We start from the raw sequence: 18,520 nt of genomic DNA on the forward strand, positions 1-18,520 counted from the left end.
TTCAATCAGGTAGTGAAAGCTACAAAAACAAAACAAAATTAAGGGGAGAGATGCAACACTGTTTCTGTGGACATTACACTTACACTATGGTCGGTGTCTCAACCCCTAAGCCATAACATAGAAGAAAAAACAAACTAAAAGGTTTTATTTCGGATCAATTCAGTGGAAGCATGTCAGAAAAGCGTGGGGAAGAATGGGATCATTTTTGTGGCATTTCTTGGCAAAAAAAAGTTGTTGATCTATGCTGTTATCTTAAAGGACCAATCAGCAGGAAGACTCAATAAAAGTTAAAAGTGTGCGGCCAAACATTTCTAACCCACAAAAAACAAGATTTCTAAAGCTGACAAATGTTTTGTATAAAGAGATGCTCAAGACATTTAAATAGAAAAAAAGATAGTCGTGGATGTAAATATTTCACTCAGTTTAAAGATCATGTTACTTAAAATGGAGAGCTGGAAAAAGCCAATAGGTAGTTTATTGTATACTTTATAATGCATGATACTGTCCATGTAAAGGGTATGAACCGAGACCTGATATTAGGGGCTTCAATACACAAGTATTTTAATTTATTAAGCAATGATTCCTTGGTGATATCTTTTAGTGAAACGGTCAACCAAATTGAGCAACTCTACAGATGTTTTTCTTTTCTTTTTTTCATATGAGAGGAGTCCTGGATAAATAAGACACACCCCTGAGTTGTAATAATTTCCTTTCTGAAGAATTCTTCCATTAGACATTCACCTTTTGAGTCACTGTGGGTCATGTTCGTTGCTGCCGCTCACTGTCTGCCTGCCTGCTTTTTTGTGATCCTGTTTAACCTTGTTTTACCTTTCGGAAACAGGTTTAACCTTGTTTTACCTTTTGGAAACAGGTTTAACCTTGTTTTACCTTCGGAAACAAATATAAACACTCACAAAGTGTGTGTGTGTGTGTGTGTGTGTGTGGGGGGGGGCGCTTGCATATACCTCTGTGGGTTGTCTTTTGTGTGTGTGTAGGAGGGGGTCTTGCATATACCTCTATGCAGGTTGTCTTTTGTGTGTGAGGGGGGGCAGGGGGGCAGGGAGGGGCTTGCATATACCTCTATGTGGGTTGTCTTTTGTGTGTGCATGTGTGTGTGTTGGGGAGGGGATGGGTCGGCTACTATCCCCACTGAGCTATATGCCAAAGGCCATTAAAGCCCCTTTGTGCTGGTGGACAGTAAGAAAAGCAGAAAAGGGTCTCAGATGAAAACCTGTGAGGGTGGAGGGTCCATGAAGGTGGGTGTCAAAGGCAGGGCCTTTAGGAAAAAAAAAAAAAAATCAAAAAGCCATCAGACTTGTTTGTGGGAGAAGATTGTGCTGCTCAACAGGAGGGCACACCTAAGAATCCAGCTATGGTGCTTTATCAGATCAGTAACAAGCTGAAAGTAATAGCTTAAATTTAGAGTTTCAGTGCAATTATGATCTTTTTATTATTTGAAAAACATTAAAAGCGGCCAATAAAATTACCTGTTAGTTATATGTTGTGCAGAGGTCATTATACACAATGTTCCTTACAAATTGCCATTTTTAAAGATCACATTACAAAGATGACTACTTCAGAAATTTGATCTTTCTCAGAAGTGCTTATCAGTAACCACATGAACCTCATACTGAAACTATCATAGTCACTTATAGACCTGTCAAGCGCAGCTACATCAGTGAGCCATTTTCCCTCATAGACATGAGCAAAGATGCATCTGCAAATATACAGATGATATGTCAAGAAAAAAAAGCAAAGAATAAAGAGTTATATTATTTTTAACTTCAGAACTGATACAATTTCAGCTTGTATAAATGAAAAACTGAATGAGACTTTGAATGGGGTATTTGTGGCCACATAAACCGTTACACTCATTGTTTCCTCTGCTGGGAAGGCATCTGTATCACAGTCATAACGGTAACCACACGCTGCAACCTGCTCAGGGGTGAGATCTCTTGCAACAGTCAATCAGTCAATCAGTGAGGGGCAACACATCACATCCATGCCCAGTGAGGTTTTTGTTTGAATGTACACCTTACATTTTTACATTACATTTCATTTAGCTGACACTTTTATCCAAAGCGACTTACAATAAGTGCATTTCAACCATGAGGGTACAAAACCCAGAACAACAGGAATCAAGACCTTACAGTGTTAGATAGTAGAGGAAATACAGATCGGATAATAAAAAAACCACACACAACTAAAACCAGCTACTTCTTTTAGTGATACTGGTCATGTCAGAGGTAGTGTTGTTTCCACTGGTGTGCAACACATTCACACCTTATGCATCTACTGGCTTTCTCTTATCTCAAACGTTCTCCCCTTTTGTTTGGACCTGAATATCTCTTGAGGAGTCCTGAAGAGGCCACTTAAAGAGAACTAAAGACAAGATCTGAGACACCTGGAAGGGGAAGGGGGGAAGAAGAGGGGGGTCAACTAAATCCCTGAAAATTCCCCTCACACATCTCCTCACTGTACCAAGCTATTCACCACTGAACCCCCCTTCCTTTGGACACCCTGAGAGTGCTGTGCTCTGTTATCCCTTTCTCTCTCAGGCCCTGCCTAAAGTCTACTATCTCACTCTTGCTGTTTGTCTTTTGCATAACAATTATTCTGCCAAGTCCATGGCTCAGGACAATGCTCGGAATACTGGAGTTTGATCTGTCTGTCTGTCTGTCTGTCTGTCTGTCTGTCTGTCTGTCTACCTATCGATCGATCTGTCTATCTATCTATCTATCGATCATCCCCTGTAGTATGAGCCTTTACTTTAGAAGAAGAAATTCTGTCTACCTTTAACAGCAGCAGTTCACAAATGGACCAATATGAAGGCCATGAGATGAGTTTGAGGTCTGACAAAACTATATACTTTTATTAAAGCATCCTCTGGATCATGATTAAATATCACCATCTGCAAAATGTATGTAATTCTTTAACCAGACTGTTAGCCAGTAAGGTATCACTTAATTATGAGAGGCCACAATGGAAAGATTTAAGGATTTGTTACAGTCAACAAAAGGAGTCTGCCGCTCATTCACTTCAACCTAGATACCATGTATGCCAGACAGCATACAGCACAACTTGATTAGTGCACCTGATAAGACCTTGATCATCAGACTAGTTTTGGACCTTGAGGCCATATCAGACTGGATGCCAAGGTAGAACCTGCAGACGAGAGCGAAACTTCTTCTGCCTGTTGTTTCTTTCAGATGAGACACCGGGAGGGGGAGGGGGAGTTGCTGGGTGTGGGGCGGAATCAAAGGGTTGAGACTTATTGTTCCAATGTAAAAAGGAGCTAATGGCCGACCATCGCAACTCGGGGATCTGAAAGCCACAGGATGCCCCGGGGTCAGCTCGCACAATGGCAACCCCCCCCTCTCCCTCCCCGCAGAGCGTCTTCCTGCCGCAATCTGCGGCCAACGATTCGCGCTGGGGGACCGCATCTGCACTGGTGCTCCGGCCATCCAGGCCCCTGAATGGCCACCGATTAAGGGTGAATGGGAGAGGGTCACCTGAATGCTGTTGATGGTTTCGTGCTTTAGCTCGTTTTCTTTCCGTATCAGTTCTGAAGTTAAACTAAAAATGTAGCCACGATATACAGTGGCAATTTTTTTTTTAAAGTATGCTTTGTTTGATATAAATTACCCCTACACCACACATAAATATTTAACAGTTCTAACACAATACAGGATATTATATTCAGCTGCTTAAAATACAAATAAAAAAATGCAGTAAAAATTAAAACACCTCAGAAAGATGTGTCATGGGCAGTCCATGGTTCACATTTTCTCCCCACTTCACCACAAACACGCTTTCCACAACAAGCTTAAAGCCACTTCTTAATCTGTACTTACATAGGTGCAAAAACATCAGCATGCAGGTCTGTCTTATCCTTTCTAAATATTACACTGACAGGGCATTTCAAGCTGCCATAAAACAGTTTTCTTCTTCTTATGTAAGCCTAAGTGCTTCCTAATTTATGAGCCATCAAAACACCCTTAAAGCCATAAAATTAACCTGGCTTTTGTTTCTTTCTAATAAAATAGGGCCCGATTAATTAAGTTAATTTGTTGGATGGATTTACAATGTTATTTTTCGAAATGGGACGCATTCAGGTAAGACTGAAGCCTCAGTGGCAGGGATTTTAATATCAAAGACATCTCATTATAGGAGAATAATCTAAATAAGCTCATGTTTTAGTTAATGTCATCAGTGAGCAAGTTATGCTGCATTGGTCTGTGCTTATTTCGCATTGTAAATATTGTATTCATAGTGATTCCGAACTGAAGTATTAATATCTATTTTCCATTGCATCTTACTCTTAAATTTCCTTCAAACCCAGAAAGTATGGATAGTCTGCAGCAAAGCACGCCCATTACTTTGGGAAGAATCAAGGTCATTTACAAATTCACAATCAGCTGTGCTCAATTGTTTGCGCCAGCCAATGGGCGAAGAGATACAAACTGTCACACCCTCAGCTGTGATTAGGAAAACCTGTGGAGCAGGGGCAGACAGAAGCATTTGAGCTTGATAGTGAAGTAAGTGGTTGTGCTGAAGAGAGGACTTCATGGAGTAACATAGGCTGTAGAGCTATTGACGGTTACATTGCGCCAAGAAAACAGCTCAAGCCTGAATTTTTGCACGATTTGACCACAAAAGGACTTTTTTTTTTTTTGTCTTGGGTTCGGTCTTATTTTATTTTTTCCACATCCCTTTCTGTTTGCGCTTAGACGTTGTTCCAAGTTTTAAACTTTGGCTTTCAGGCCCTTGGAGAGATGTCTGAGAGATCGCAGAGCCCGCAGTACCAAACCCGGCCCTATGACTTCAGCCGGGCCAACCCTTGCAACCAAATTTCGGGTCAAGAGGGTTTGGGTAGCGCTTTGCCCTTCCAGCTTCCTCACGGCATCTTGCACGACCCGGCCCTCCTTTACAACAAAACTAGTTTCAGTGGTATCACAGCAGCAGCAGCAGCCTCGCAAGCGTTTTCCCCGTTTTCGCCCGTCGCTAATGACTACAGAGGATCCGACCTGCAAGTTGGAGACTTTGGGCAACACAAGCATTGGTATCCCTTTGCTGCATCCGAGCACACCGGCCAGGTGCCCGGCGTAATGGCAGCTACCCAGCCAATAAACCTGAGTCCCCCCATCGCCGAGGCCCAGGAGCAAGTCAAACTGCCCGAAATAAAGACTGAGAAGGAGGCCGATATTGACTACTCAACGGAGCAAAAGCTTCAGCAGTACCCGACAGCCTCCACATCTACGCCCCACGGAGTCTACTACTCTAAGGTCTGGGCCCCGTCCTTGTGGCCTGGGCTCTCCCATATTGCAGCACCTGGTGGCAGCAACCAAATTCAAGCAACATCCTCGGCATCTTCCCCATCTATGTCCCCGTCACCCCCAAACAACGAGCTTCAGGGGAACTCGTTTTTCACACCGGCTGCCACCAATCCCCAAGACCAGAACCCGGCCTCTTCCACACTGAGCAGTGGGTCCTCAAGCGGTGGGTGCAGCGACTCGGAGGAGGTAAGAGGAGTCGTTCAATAATGTCCAGTTTTAACCAAAAGTGTTTTATTTTATTTTTTTCCCTCCATTTCTGAGAACAAAAGACTCTTCAATGCTGAAAACCTGTTCTATGTAGTGGGCTATTAAAAGTCCTCTACAAAGTTTCCATTCTTGTTTAATTTTCCAGTTTTTTTTTTAGGAGACTATTTCCACTGACGAACTGGAGAAGTTTGCGAAGGAACTGAAGCACAAACGCATCACGTTGGGTTTCACCCAAGCAGATGTTGGCCTTGCACTGGGAAACCTGTATGGTGAGTTTAGGTTCAATATTGAGATGTACTGATTTATATTTTCTTCACTAAGGTCAGAGTTGGTAAAATGTAATTTACGAGTTTATACAAGTTGTTCATCTCGTGTAATCCATGCCATCACATCCAAATCTGAGAAGTGTGGAGTCTGGATTTTGAGAGCTGTGTCATCCTGATCTGTCAGAGCTGCTCAATAAAATGGACAGTGGAGTTTTTTTTTTTTTTTTTTTTTATTATTATTATTATTATTATTATTATTATTTTTTAAATTGTAATTTAATGTGCAGATCAGCACAAAGAAATCAAAAGTGGTTGTAGGTTTGGTATGTTGCAACTGTCTGACTTAAAATCGAACTCTCTTAGAAGAAGCCTGTATCATTGTTGTTTCTGATCCTGATTTCATTGCCAATTCATTGTTTGTGATCATGCAGGGAAAATGTTCAGCCAGACAACCATTTGCCGCTTTGAAGCCCTGCAGTTGAGCTTTAAGAACATGTGCAAGTTGAAGCCCCTCCTGCAGAAATGGTTGGATGAGGCGGAGAACTCGGAAAATCCCCAGGATGTAAGTTTGCAACTCTTGAGAGACATCTGCCAACTAGTTTACAAGACAACAGATGACTAAGTTTGAATGGATTGGGTTGGTCTTGTCAGATCCAGCCCAATCCATGGCCATCTGCTCTTGTGATGAGTTAAATAACAATGCGCCACCTAGTGGCAATAATTTAGCAGGTCGGTGACCACAAGATACCTTACCTTACCTTACCTTACCTTACCTTACCTTACCTTAACTTGAGGGGCAACATCAATTCAGTGGATAACATGTTATTACTCATAGCTGTTTTGTATGACCATAAATAAATAACATGTTTCTGTTACTTCAGATGTACAAGATTGAGCGGGTGTTTGTTGACACCAGAAAGAGGAAGCGGAGGACCAGTCTGGAGGGAACAGTGCGCTCTGCTCTGGAGGCCTACTTTGTCAAGGGCCCCAAGCCCAACACCCAGGAGATCACGCACATCTCAGATGACCTGGGCCTGGAGAGAGATGTAAGCCCGGTGAAGTAATTTTCCATTTTAAATAGTTTAAAAGTTGGTTATGTTTTTCATTAACAAATACTGTTTTCGGCAGGTTGTACGAGTTTGGTTCTGCAACCGAAGACAGAAAGGGAAGCGCCTGGCCTTGCCACTCGATGAAGAGAGTGAAAATCAGTACTACGAGCAGAATCCTTCCCCAGTTAACATGACCCCTTCCTCCATTCCGAGTCAGGGCTACCCAGCTTCCAACTACCCTGGAGGCCCTCCTCCTCCTCCCCATCATCCTCATCCTCATCCTCATCCTCATCCTCATCCTCATGCTCTTCCCTCTTCCTCTTCCTCTTCTTCCTCCTCCTCCTCCTCCTCCTCCTCACCACTACATGCCCCAACTTCACAGGCCTGAAGTCCTGAAACAAGCCCTGCACCCTGGACTGGTTAGTCACCTGACTGGATAAACTGGCGGTGCCCCAGAACCACAATTGCCTTCCCAACTCTGTGTCCAAAACTAAATCTAGCTCAAAACAAGCTCTGAATCAAGTAACCAGATCAACTAATCAATTTTTTTTTTTAACTGAATGTGCCTTTGTTTTTTTTTATTTTCTTCCATAGCGCGTAGTAAGTTATTCGATAGGCTATTGCAGGTTTAGAACAAATATGTTGGTATATGGTTTAGATGTAGAGTGAAGATGGGGGTTATAAATGCTTACAGGGTTAAAGAGTCAGGGTATTCATTCCATTTATACTAATTCCTGAGTAGATTTTTTTTTCTTTTTTTTTTTTTCTTCTGTGGTGCAGAGTAGGGAAACTCTGGGTTATCAAAGCAATGACAATAATGTGAGGCATACCTCCTTAAACAGTATTCAATTTTGACAGTTGTCAATATTTGTGCAATACTTCGGTGTCCATATACTTAGAGCAGTTTGTCTAGACTATCTGATCTAGAAAATGCCCATTTTAGGATGTATTTTCTCATTTGATTTGAATTTCTTCTTTTTTGCACAGTTATATTTGTAACTGTGATCTTTTTTTATTGAGTGCAATCATAATTGTTGACTTTAGCCATATACTATTTTGAAAATTTGGCAACCAGATTTTTCTACTTGAAACATTGCAAACCTTTAATGTGTGTGCATCAAGTAAAACTATTTTTTTTGTTCTTAACTTTTGTATATGTATTTGACTGGATTTGATCTTTTTCCCCAGTAAAACCCATCAAAATATGTTGTTTTGCATTTGTAGTTTATTAATCGGCCTACTTCACAAGGTTGCAACCAAACTTGGTTAAACTGCAGAAGCCAGGACTGGGGAACTGACATGATAAATGTCAGTAAACTGAATCGCAACCTAGTTTCTGAAAACAATCTCTTTTACATGTTTTTGGGGAAGTTGAGCATTTTTAGCTCAAGTGGTTTAGTGCTCCTAGTAATGACACGAGAGTCTTTTTGCAGTACACCATAATTTTCATTTATTACTAAGCAAAGAAGATTAAATACTTAATGGACCAAACAATGTGAACATCTTTGACACCTTCAAAAATCAAATACAGTGCAGGTGAAAATTAAATCAAACACCAAAACTATATCAGTGAATTATTAGACAAGTCATCATTTGTCTGCAAATATATTACTACAGAGCTGGAGTCAATTTTAAGTAGGGGGCTTTCACCTGGTAAAAGAAAAGAACTGATTATACTTTTCATTGGTCAATATATTTAGATTATATGATAATGCTCTTCTTAATTGCAAGGAATATAACATCCATAAGAGAAGCAATTAACATGGAACTAAATGCAGGTTTGTCTTCACTTCAACAATGCTGTAAAGGCCTAATGTGTCCACTGTATACTTCAGTAAAATACAAGTCAATTATTTACCCTGACTGTCCAAAAGTAATAATTGGCCTGCCTGTAATTCTTAAGCTGTTACAGCCAATAAACACAAATGTATTTCATAGCTTCTGACGAAATCAGTATTTTGCACCTTCCTCTTTTCAGTCTTTGTGCTGAGCTAAGTTAGCTTGATGTTGGTTTATCGAGCAGACATGACAGTGGTGTCAATCTGCATACAACTCCGCAAGAATGCATATTTCCCAAAATACTTAATAAAACAGTTCTTTTGTTAGAGAGGTCAAGTGCTGGTATAAAGTGCAAGGGATATCGGCACGAGTTCATCATTTGATTGTTCTTAATAAGAAATGTTTAGAGTATGTTAGTGGTGTTGGTTGTGTGCATATACAGGTGAGGTGTGATACCTCCGATTTTTAACAGTAAAATTTGCTTTACCATTCATCCTGTACCACTATTATTTATATGAATTTACAGATATACTTATTCGCACGGTAATAACGTGAACAAAGCTTGACAAAGCCTACAATGACGAGGCACATAAATTAGACAAAATGCAGAGTATCAAGTCATGATGTCTGCAAAATGCAACAAAGTCTGCAACTTGTCAATGAAACCGTCAACCAAAAACGTACACTCAAGTAGTATTAATGTTAACCCACGCCTGTAGGTCTGAGTAAACTTTCTGCTTAGGTAAAGTGTTGAACTGTGAGCAGACCTCACATAGTCTTTCCCTCCAGTCTGTGTACAGTTTTACTTTCCACTGTTGCTTCCAGGTAAAATATTCAGCGTAGCGTTCCTTGTCCTTTGCGAGCTGCTGTAGATATATTCCTAATTCTTTCACTGATTCAAACTCATCAATGTGGATGAAAGAATGAGGTGGAGCGACAGCTTTGTAATCTCTTAATGGTGGTCCTAGGACGACAGGCACAGCCCTGCCTTGGTAAGCATTCCTCCACAGCTTCTCTGTGATATAATCTTTGGCGACTGAGTTCTCAAAAGCCAAATAAAAGTAGCAGCGAGAGATTGTAGGTAAGAGGGCATTAGAGGGGAGCGGTGTCTTTGTCCAACTACCGTAAATCTTGACAGGAACTGAGGCACTGAGCTCTTTGTATACTTGGCTTCTTTTGTAGTGGCTCCTGTAGTTGCTGACCACCCAGCACACAAGAGAGCTTTTATTCAGAGTGTTGTCTTCCACCAGATGTCCTCCAGGCTCTTTAGGTAGCCGCTTGCCATAGGGGACAGTGATATCAGCGTCTGTCCTGTAGGTTATGGTCATGTTGAAGATATTTGCGAATTGACGCAAGTTTCCATTGTGATCCTGGGCCTCCAGGGACATCCAGGCCCACCTCTGGCCCTGTGGCCGCGGGAGGTCGATGGGAAGCTTGTGGTGGCCACGTACCAGCTCCATGTTGTGGAACACCACCACATCGGCTGTGGGGTAAATGGAGCGCTCGTTGACCAGTTTACAGCGAGGGATGCGATAGAGGTCCCAGCACACATCACCTCTGAGGCTGAATGGCCTGTTAAAGGGCCAATACCACAGCAGGATGGTCACATTTCTACTACTGCTCCAGTTCCTGAAGGTGGAGGGATTTACAGTTGTCAGAGCCTGGGATCTTCCCAGCCATCCATTGAGAAGGCATAGTGGTAAAACACAGAGAAGGAAGAGGAGGAGGAGGCGCCTCTTCATTGAAGGGTATACAATCTTTTTTGTGTCTTCACACCCCTGTCATAAAAAAAGAATCAAGTATGTCATGAGGTTTTTGTGACTTCATTTTTTGTCTTAAGAAATTGCATTGAAGTAGCACCAGTATTCTTTGTCAGAAAGCAAATCCCAATCTGAAAGGTGTAGGATCTAATGGTATTCTGCACTTTGAACATTATCTATTGAGATTAATTTGACCACAGTACAGTCCTGTGAATTGCCAATGGTTCTGTCATCAACCTGTCCACTTGATGAAAGATAGTATTGGACAAAGATAATACAGCTGGTAAAATAAGTATCAAACACGTCACCATTTTTCTCAGTAAATATATTTCCAAAGGTGCTATTGACATGAAATTTTCATCAGATGTTGGTAACAACCCAAGTAATCCATACATACAAAGAAACCAAAACAAATACGTTCAGAAATTACATTATGTGTAGTAATGTGATATGACACAAGGAAAAAGTATTGAACATATGAAGAAAGGGATGTGCAAAAAGGCATGGAAAGCCAAGACAACAGCTGAAATCTATCTGTAATTAGAAAGCAATCCGGCCCCTTGTCAGTGTAAATTAATATCAGCTGGTTCAGTTCCAACTGATGGCCTATAAAAAAAGGTGTCTCATTACCAAGGTGTCACAAGAAACATCTCATGTTGGGTAAAAGCAAATAGCTTGCTCAAGACCTTCACAAGCTTATTGTTGCAAAACATACTGATGGCATCTGTTACAGACGCATTTCTAAACTTCTGAATGTTCCAGTGGGCATTGTTGGGGCCATAATCTGGAAGTGGAAAGAGAAAATTACATCATTTCACCATAAACTGGCCACGACCAAGTGCTCCTCGCAAGATTTCTGACAGAGAAGTGAAGAGAATTATCAGAAGAGTTGTCCAAGATCCAAGGACCACTTATGGAGAGCTTCAGAAAGACCTGGAATTAGCAGGTACAATCGTTTCAAAGAAAACAATAAGTAATGCACTCGGCCGCCACGGCCGGTATGCACGCTCACCACGCAAGACTCCATTGCTGAAGAAAAAGCATGTTGAAGCTCGTTTAAAGTTTGCTGCACAACATTTGGACAAGCCTGTGAAATACTGGGAGAATATAGCCTGGTCAGATGAGAGCAAAATTGAACTCTTTGGATGCCATAATACACCATATTTGGAGAACAAATGGCACTGTACATCACCCTAAAAACACCATACCAACAGTGAAGTTTGGAGGAGGGAACATCATGGTGTGGGGCTGCTTTTCAGCATACGGTACTGGCAAACTTCACATAATTGAAGGAAGGATGAATTGAAAAATGAACTTATTTGTTTTGGTTTCTTTGTATGTGTGGATTACTTGGGTTGTTACCAACATCTGGTGAATATTTCATGTCAATAGCACCTTTGGAAATATATTTACTGAGAAAAATGATGACGTGTTCAATACTTATTTCACCCGCTGTATGTATCAGAGCAAGGATTCAGTTAAAATTATACAGGGCTCTTCAAATATCTCTAATAACAAATATTCATGCTTTGGTAACCTTTGGGATGACAACGGTGGAAAATTGGAATTAGAGTCACTCCGGTCAAACAAATAATAAAAAGACATATATTTAAGGACATTTAATTTTCTTTAAGGCAAATCTTCACATAATTTGGAATCTACTGAAGATTAAAACTGAAGGCCCACAATCAGTAACAACGCAGCTCATGAGCGATACCTTGTACTGATGTTCCATAACGGGAAAAAGACGGCATCTCAAAAGGAGATTCTGACTGTGTAGCTGTAATGACAGTTATTCTTATTTTTGGGGGCGTTGAGGTAGGAAATACAATCTGCCTATAAATGACATACAGCTCTTACTAAACTGCAGAGAGAAGCACTTGGAAATAAACTGCTACAAGCACAATTGATACACGTGACATATCTATATAAATATGAGTACAAAATTTAAAGAATTGTTTTTGTTGCCCTCAGTCATCATCCAAAATTTCTGGGATAATAATGATTGTATTTAGAGCTCACCATCAGGCAGTCCAACTCAGTTTGAAGCTCCCTGTATGATTCACCACTTCTTAAGAGAAACTTGTGTCAGCTTACTTTTTTTCCTATATGGACAAAATAAAGAGAGCATTAAGAGAAAGGAATAAGTGATTCATGCCAAAGCTTGAAAATATACTTTAAGCTTAGAAATGACTTCAAAATCAGTAAAGAAATGCATTTTAGTCACCATTCACACATTAACATTTTAGGATATTTGTCCTGTGGCTGCTGTTATTTGGTTAATTGCTCCTGTAATGTCTAAGGAGAGACAAATGCAACGCAAAACATTTTGTTGAATATTAAATACAGATTTTATAGATATACATCAACATATGTCACCAGATATCAAGACAATTTAGAAAAAAAGTTTTGGGTTTTAATAGTTTCCTATTCTTTTTAAAAATTTTTTTTTTACTTTGATTTCTGTACATAGTTTATTTTTAGGAAGTTACATTGTGGAAAGTGAAATCAAGAAATTTAACAGAAAACAGAATTATACAACAGCTTTAGAATTCCACTCTGCATCAGGGAAGGAAAAAATGCATCATTGAGTGGGAGAGTAAATAAGGAACTACTCACACAGGACAGAGAGAGTAAGATCACTACAAAACTAAATGTAAACTAAATGTGTGTTTGCTTTAAAGGGAAAAGTGTGCACACATTTTAAAAGCAAACACAAAAAAACATCAAAACAGACAATTATTTATGATTTCTATATTTTATGTCAATCTGTAGAAACTGCACAACATTTGCAGTGCTTTTAGTCTTGTATTAGCCAAGAATATTATTACATTAGGATGTGCAGGCAAAATTCATTTTGCTATTAGCTACTACAGTAAACATGATGTTGTTTGTATTTGTGAATGTGGACTTTTCTGTCTTAAAAATACACTGTACACAGCCTGTATGGTATTATATTATAGACCATAAGAAACAAACTGTCAGGATGTAAATTCTGCCTCACTTCCCTTTCCACCCCTCCCCCCCGCTTTCAAATGATCTAGCTCCTGTTGCATGCAGATTATTTGCTAACATAATTTAACCAATTTATTCAAGTTTTCTCTAAATTGCACATTATAATGCTGCAGTAAGCTAAACAGCTCCTTCATCAGGCTGTATATTACCCTTATCCCATTGGCATCATTTGCAAGTACTTTGTACGGTTCAGGCAGGTAATACAACTGACTACTGTTATGCCTTACATTATCAGAGTGTAATGGGAAGCCTGCAACATAAAATAATCCAAACCAGGCTGCTAAACAAAACACAAGCACCACAGTTCAAACCTGATCAATAACTACAAAGTGTAAAAAAAAGGCATCACTAGTTGTACCTGTCTTTCTTTGTTTAAAAAAAAAAAACTGAGTTGGATACTGGATTACTCAATGAGAAGGAGTTATGTCTAGAACGTATTGGTGCACAGACAATGAAAGGTACACACACTGTCATTGTAGAAGATCAGAAACAAAAGATTTAACTGAAAATATGTGAGATTAAAACACAAGGGCATCCAGATATCAATAACTTCTCAAAAACATGCATCTGTTTTATAAGTAAGTTTCGAAAGTTCAAGAGGTAAAACTGAAGAGGATGTGGTGAAAGATTTATGTTGGCAGCGATACTGTTCTCGTCACTGGTTGTTAAAAAGTGTAAAGATCCCACTAATTTCCTTTCAATGATAAAAAAGAATACGTGGCAACAAGTTATTTCAGAAGGTAGACAAAATTGACCAGAATAAAAAGCATGCTAACTCCAAACTTTCCCCACTAACCTGATTAGAAGATGAGTGGTCTGTCCTCAGTCACCATTTATCGTTACCATTGTTAGTGGCTTCTGGCAGGAAAATGATGCTGAGCTTTAAGTGTTTGTAAACCAAAAACGCAAACCCTTTTGAGGAAATTGAAGTGTGGCTCTCTCTTGAGAGGTTCAGTATGAACTCCTCATCACGTTACATGCTCCCACCTTCTCTGTGAGTCTGTATTGTTTAAATTTCTGCTTCTTTATGGTTTTTTTGCAACACGCATACTGGATGTGTGCAGTGACAGGGAACGAGGAAGTAATATAAGTTTTGATAGCCTTGTAAGCCTTGATAGGAGGAAATGGGTGGTGAAATTAATGTTTACGAAAATAAAATAATAAATATATATTTATAAAATAATAAATATATATATATATATATATATATATATATATATACATTTATACACTTTTGTATATACATATACATATATATGAGTACTGCATTGTACTGAATAGGAAATGGCATCATGATTATTTTTGTAATGATTGAGTCATGTACAATTCCTCTGATTAGTTTCCGTTGTTGATTGTGTTAAGTTTTGTCGACAGAAAACAAATCATAGTCATATGTTTCACGCATTGTTTCAAACTAGTTTGAGCAAGAAAAAGCTATTCGTGTCATCAATAAATAAAAAAATAAAAAAAATGAAAACACGACAAAAAGTTGGATTCTGTTAAGATTATTATTCACATACATGTGCCTAGTGCTGTTTTCCTTGAGCCTTGTTTGTGCCAGTGAAATATGAAATTTATAAGCATATGTTTTGGCAGTAAAAAGTGGTTAATTAAAAATAAATAAAGAATAAGATAGAGGGTTATACTCCAGGTCATAAATGACTCTGTCTTGCCATATTGAGGTACTGTTTTTCCTATTGTTTTTTTGCAAATTGCATAATCTGTCTTCAATGCACTTCTTCACATTTCAATATGTATTTGTAATATGAATTGTGTGTGTTACATAAATGCAGTGTGAACCTAGTTGTCACCTGGCTGCTAAAAAAGTGTCTTTGGAGCAGGAAAAGAGTGAGCAACTGTGCATGTGATGATGATATGGCTGAGCCATGGAGCAATGTCATCATAGTTTCTGGACAATGAAGGGTTTATGGACTGAACTTATGTTTTTACTGTGTTATTGGTGCGTCTAGATATTAGGTGGGTAAAACTTGGTAGTGCTCCGAGCCCCCAGCAGCACCAGGCTAATTCAGGTTTATGGTATTTACATCATTTAATAACTTATCTGTCAAAAACACAGCCATCATCCCTGGGTTATTTAAAGATCACCCCAGACACATCTGAACATGATAAGATATTGTTTGTACTTTGTACCACATTTTTTGGTCTATTGTTATTTAAATTTGAATCTATTTCACTGTATAAATACAGCATGGTTATACCAAGCAAATATACTGAGCACCGTGGGCACAGAAATTTCTGTGGCGTTCAATCTTATGCTATTATCTTATTTATAAATCTGAAAAACATTAAAGAAACTCTCCCGCCATTAAGCTCTCAAAGCATAAGACTACTTGTGAAGGACTGCCTCTGTCTTCAGGTACCTTCTCACTTCCTCTGGGTCCTGTCACCTATCAGAAAAGGTTAGGGGTAGAGAAAGATGAAACAGAAAGAAAGCCCTGAAGGCAATCGTCTCCCTCTTTCCTGTTCATGCTTCTTGTACCCGTGTTGTTCACCCACTGCCTACTTTGATCTGCCCATCTACAACACTTCACCTTTTTATCTGCCGCTTTCCTGCACAAGACTGTGTGAGCTTATCTGTTTGAATCTGCATGCTTTAGTGTCTGTATTTGGGTCCTCCATATAGCTCACTTGAGTGGTTTAAAATGTTTTAGTAAGGCTACAGTTTATTCCAGTGGTTTTTAACTTGGAGTGGATTAACATGATTGGAGTGGATTAACATGATTGGAGTTGGAGTGGATTAACATGATTGGAAATGATAACAACAACAACAACAAAATCTACATTCTGCTGCAAAGTTTTCTCTAATCTTTGGTATTTTACCATCCAACACTGAAAAGTTTCCCACTCAATGCCTCTAAAATAAATTCAAATGAAGCAACTAGGACTACTGCATGTATTTTACAGGGCCGGAAGCTAAAAAGATTGGGAACTACTGGAGCTAAACTAATTTGGTATATTTTGGTACCTCTTTTTTGGGGTTGAAAATTCCTTTTCCATCGCATGCTATGTATTTGTTGTCTTTGTTTTGCATAGTCATTCGCGCAGTGTATTTACCTACCATTTCCATGTAAATCTTGTTTAGTGAATCTGATGCTACTTGAAGTTGCTCAAACAAAGAGAAGTGCCACACTTATTGAGAAAACCCACTCCACCAATATGCATGAATACATATTGTTGAGCAGCTGGTTCCAGCAAAAGTGATGTAAGGTAAAGACAACAAACTGAGGGGTTATTCAGGATGTGAGTAGAATATTTTCGCCAAATTATTTATATTTACCAACAAAAAAAAGGCAAATTTTCTTATTTCCTTTCAGCATTACTAGAATTATTTAAGTTCATAAAGAGAGAAGAGAGCAACTTTCTGTGAGATCTGAAACTACATATTGCTGTGTATCCTAAAGGCAAAAGCCCCATTGATGCCCTCTACAGGTGCATTTCAGGCATTAATGATTGAATGGCTCAGAACTTCAGCTCAATCAGATCTGCCTTTTATCACTTGAAAAATATTTTCAGTGATAGACTAGTGCAAACTTTGATCATAGTAGGCTGGACTATTGTAGTTCCTTCCACTCTGGTCTACTAAAAAAAAAAAAAAAAAGAGGCAAAGAGCAACTTAAACCTCCAAATTTTTTTTACAAAATTCAGTCACTCGTGCTGACTGGGACTAGAAGCAAACATTACACCTGTTTAAAGTTGCTGCACTGGACACTGTACCAGTTCGTTTTAGAATAGATTTTTTTAAAGATATGTATCCACTAGATTCCTTAGGTCCTCTGCTAGTTGTCTCTTAGTTGTTCCTATAAGGTCCAATGCAAAACCCATGGCTGCTTGTGGAAAGGTCTGCCGGAGGACCTGAAGGGTAGAGGGAGTGTGGTACCTTTAAAAGACAACTGAAAACACCTTATAAGCCTGGCTTTTTTATTTTTTTAAATTTTAACAGTGTATGTTTAAACTTCTTTTAATTTACTTCCCTTTTAGTTTCTCTTACTTCCACCTTATTATGGTTGGCACTGGGAGGTGCATTTGATGTCTGACTTTATAAACACAGCACAAGGCATACATCAAAAGTTTGATTGATTGATTGGCTATACAAAACAGTAACCTGATTTTATGAATTTGGTTCAAATCTATGACTCCAGCTTATGGAATCCAGAGCACAATGTCATAGATGATTGACAAAGATAGATCACACCCTCATGATTTCCTCTTCAGGGCTTCCTTGTCCACAGACTAACACTGTTCTGTGTGCTGAACCTGTGTCTCTTCTAATCTGCTTCTATGTGGTTTGGTATCTTTATCTCACTCGTCTTGGCTCACAGCCTTGTTTCTGTTTATGTCAACTTGCTTGGGGCGTCTCTTCCTCATGTCTCCGATCACAAGAATCTCAGTGTCTTCAGTAAGTACCTGCTGTATGAGAGCACTTTCTAACACTCATGAATGCTGATCAACAACTAAAGGTTTGCTGTGAGATAAATGCAGTATAAACACACCAAATGGAGAGCAAGACGGGGTACGAGCAGGAGACACCAAAACAAAACCACTATTGAAAGAGACAGAGATAAATAAGAGAAAGAGGTGAAGGTTTATATTTCAGGTGAGATAAAAGTGTCAAAAAATGCCCTCAGTGTGACAATTTCCCCGATTCTCATGACCGTTCTGAAATTATAAGAAAAATGACTATGAGGCCAAAAATCTATTGAAAAATCTATTAAAATTTTGTTCTGCAGTTATTTTTCATCCCCATTTAAAAAACAAAAACAACAACTTAACACTACATCAAACAAGGATTTTCACTGGCTGTCATGGAGCGATGACTTCTACCTAATCCATCTTTGAGATGATTTAAGGACACCAAATGCTCACAAGACCGGGGAGCAAATCTTGGCTCCCCATTTGGATGACCAAATAGTATAAAAAGTGATTAGACAATGTACTTGAAGGAAATTAACTTAACAAAATGCTAGTTTATCTGTTTATATGTTATTCATGGTGCACATACCTTACAACGTTGATTGTTTAAAATTGATTGACAAAAGTAGAATATGCAATGCTTTTGTTTTGTATTTCTACTGGATCATTGCACAGTA

General features: G+C 39.2%; 2 protein-coding genes across 2 annotated transcripts; one reads left to right on the plus strand and one right to left on the minus strand.

Annotated features, from left to right (window-relative positions):
• Positions 1–4,775: 4,775 nt before the first annotated feature.
• Positions 4,776–7,379, plus strand: pou5f3 (POU domain, class 5, transcription factor 3). Its single transcript, XM_069707024.1, has 6 exons — positions 4,776–5,522; positions 5,701–5,812; positions 6,241–6,371; positions 6,691–6,855; positions 6,938–7,113; positions 7,217–7,379. Exons 1-6 carry the CDS (start codon positions 4,776–4,778, stop codon positions 7,296–7,298), a joined length of 1,413 nt encoding a protein of 470 aa, XP_069563125.1. The 3' UTR covers positions 7,299–7,379.
• Positions 7,380–8,303: 924 nt separating this feature from the next.
• Positions 8,304–12,459, minus strand: fut7 (fucosyltransferase 7 (alpha (1,3) fucosyltransferase)). Its single transcript, XM_069707038.1, has 2 exons — positions 12,420–12,459; positions 8,304–10,415 (listed from the first exon to the last, which is right to left on the minus strand). Exons 1-2 carry the CDS (start codon positions 12,420–12,422, stop codon positions 9,324–9,326), a joined length of 1,095 nt encoding a protein of 364 aa, XP_069563139.1. The 5' UTR covers positions 12,423–12,459; the 3' UTR covers positions 8,304–9,323.
• Positions 12,460–18,520: the final 6,061 nt, after the last annotated feature.

Source organism: Brachyistius frenatus, unplaced genomic scaffold (assembly GCF_029030835.1).
Source record: "Brachyistius frenatus isolate BFR_SWC_R1_liver_20210118 unplaced genomic scaffold, ASM2903083v1 Contig_3, whole genome shotgun sequence".
Taxonomy (NCBI): Eukaryota; Metazoa; Chordata; class Actinopteri; family Embiotocidae; genus Brachyistius; species Brachyistius frenatus.

Excerpts from the sequence above, each read along its gene's own strand:
- pou5f3 (XM_069707024.1), top strand. The coding sequence starts at position 4,776 with ATGTCTGAGAGATCGCAGAGCCCGCAGTACCAAACCCGGCCCTATGAC. Across the intron at positions 5,523-5,700 it reads GGTGCAGCGACTCGGAGGAG|GAGACTATTTCCACTGACGA; the intron begins GTAAGAGGAGTC and ends TTTTTTTTTTAG. Across the intron at positions 5,813-6,240 it reads TGCACTGGGAAACCTGTATG|GGAAAATGTTCAGCCAGACA; the intron begins GTGAGTTTAGGT and ends GTGATCATGCAG.